Source organism: Chrysochloris asiatica, unplaced genomic scaffold (genome assembly GCF_000296735.1).
Source record: "Chrysochloris asiatica unplaced genomic scaffold, ChrAsi1.0 scaffold00204, whole genome shotgun sequence".
NCBI lineage: Eukaryota > Metazoa > Chordata > Mammalia > Afrosoricida > Chrysochloridae > Chrysochloris > Chrysochloris asiatica.
In genome coordinates this window covers 2279920-2281970 of record NW_006408722.1, presented here as the reverse complement: position 1 = coordinate 2281970, position 2051 = coordinate 2279920, and the positions used below count along the sequence as shown (strand labels likewise).

The window sequence follows — 2051 nt, the reverse complement described above, 5'->3', positions numbered from 1 at the left end:
ACATTGTTTCGTTCTGCTGTGCATGGGGTCGCTATGAGTCAGTTCCAACTTGATGGCACCTGACAACAACAACAAAGTTTTGCATATATTTGCTGCTTGATACCAAAACCTTGTTAATTGTCAATTGCTTCAGTGAACATTGTATATAAAGGAGACTTATGTAAAGGATTTTCAGATTGATGCCTCAAGAGGAATATAGAAAATGAATTGTCTCAGTATTTTAGCTTTATAAAATTGGTGTCCACTTAGTATAGATTTATGGTATCTGGTTAGTGGGAATAGTTGGAATACATGAGTGATACATCTAGGGAAGCATAAAAGATTTTTTCCTCTAAGTGTACATATCAGAAATAATATAAAATGTCTTGTCTACTTTATATTTTTTCTGTCTTTTTAGATCCTAATAATATGACCATACTCAATAGGACTTTTCAAGATGAACCACTTATTATGGAGTAAGTATGTGTTTTCTTACCTTTGGATGATTTTAAATTTACAGATGTAAAGTAAAATCTTTGTATAGGAAATAACTTTCCAATTAGTATTGTCACAGAATTCATTGTCCCTGATTGGCTGCAGCAGAGGGCTCAAACCAAGCACCAATTCAGTGGATGATGCACGACCAGACAGTATTTTGGTCTTATACATAGAGTTCGTATGAGATCCAACTCAGTGGATCCTTTGTGAACATCTAAAGCTGACAGGGGTCTGTACTCTTTATTATATGTTATTAAATTTTTAATGAAGGAAAGAGAAAATTTAAATTCAATATTTGGAAAAAGAAACAGATCTCTGGAGTATTATATTTATTTTAGTGTTGTTTTTGTTGTTAAGTGTCATTGAGTTTGTTCCAACTCATAGCAACCCTGTATCAGGTCTCTGAAGACTGGTTGGTGAGGTTGAATTGCCGACCTTGTCATTCAAACCAGCATGTAGTCCAGCACATTAACCCACACCAGTGACACACCAGCACTCCATTTATTTCAATATCTTTGAATAAGTTTCATAATGGATTTTTGTTGATACTAGTTAGGCTATGACTCAAAGCATTAAGATAACCATTTTTGGGGAAAGCTATTAGTGCTTGATTGACAGATTTAAAAGATATGTTATTTCCCCTTGGAATTTAGAAAGATTTCTATATTAAGGAAAAATATGTGTTCTTTTTACAAGTCATCTTTAGAGTTATCATTTATTTCTTTAAAATAGACTCATGTTTAGAAGTCCTGGTGTGGCACTGTAGGATAAGCACTGGACTGCTAACTGCAAGGTTGGCAGTTCAAACCAGCAGTGCATAGGATCACGATGCATTAGAACAGACTTGAAGGCACTTAACAACAACAACAAAAACCATGATAAATTTAATCTGAATTTCTGGTAAGATTTTTTTTTTTTTTTTCTTTCTTGTAATAAAGTAGTCATTCTCCACTACTCATCTGCATATTTCTAACACTATGGTGGTTTTCATATTGTTATGATGCTGGAAGCTATACCACGGGTATTTTAAATACCAGCAGAGTCAACTCTGGTAGACAAGTTTCAGCTGAGCTTCTATACTAAGAGAGCTAGGAAAAAGGAGAGACAGACTATTTCTGAATATTTAGCCACTGAAAGCTTTATAAATAACAGTGCAACACTGCCAGATATTACCAAAATATTGAATATTGAAACACTACAAATAGCACCAAAATATTGTTAGATATAGTGCTGGAAGATGAGTCCCTCAGATTGAAAGTCACTCAAAATATGACTGGGGAAGAGTTGCTTCCTCAAAATAGAGTTGACAGTGTTGATGCAAATAGAGTAAACTTTGGGGACCTTCATTTGCTAATGGAGCACAACTTGAAATGAGGAAAAACAGTTGTAAACATCCACTAATAATAAGAATGTGGAATGTACGAAGTACGAATCTAAGAAAATTGGAAGTTGTCAAAAATAAAGGGGGCAAGAGCACCAACGAGCCAGCCACAGCAGAGAAGACTTTAAGAACTGTTTAACCCTTAGGGAACTGGATAAACCCCAGAGACATTCTGCTGCTTTGCTTGTCGGGC

General features: G+C 35.1%; 1 protein-coding gene across 1 annotated transcript in view; it reads left to right on the top strand.

Annotated features, from left to right (window-relative positions):
- ITFG1 (integrin alpha FG-GAP repeat containing 1) overlaps positions 1–2051 on the top strand; it is a 392891-nt gene that overhangs the window by 12137 nt on the left and 378703 nt on the right. Inside the window, exon 4 of the mRNA XM_006872566.1 lies at positions 398–455. Coding sequence (XP_006872628.1) covers positions 398–455 — 58 coding nt within the window. The remainder of the gene's footprint in view (positions 1–397; positions 456–2051) is intronic.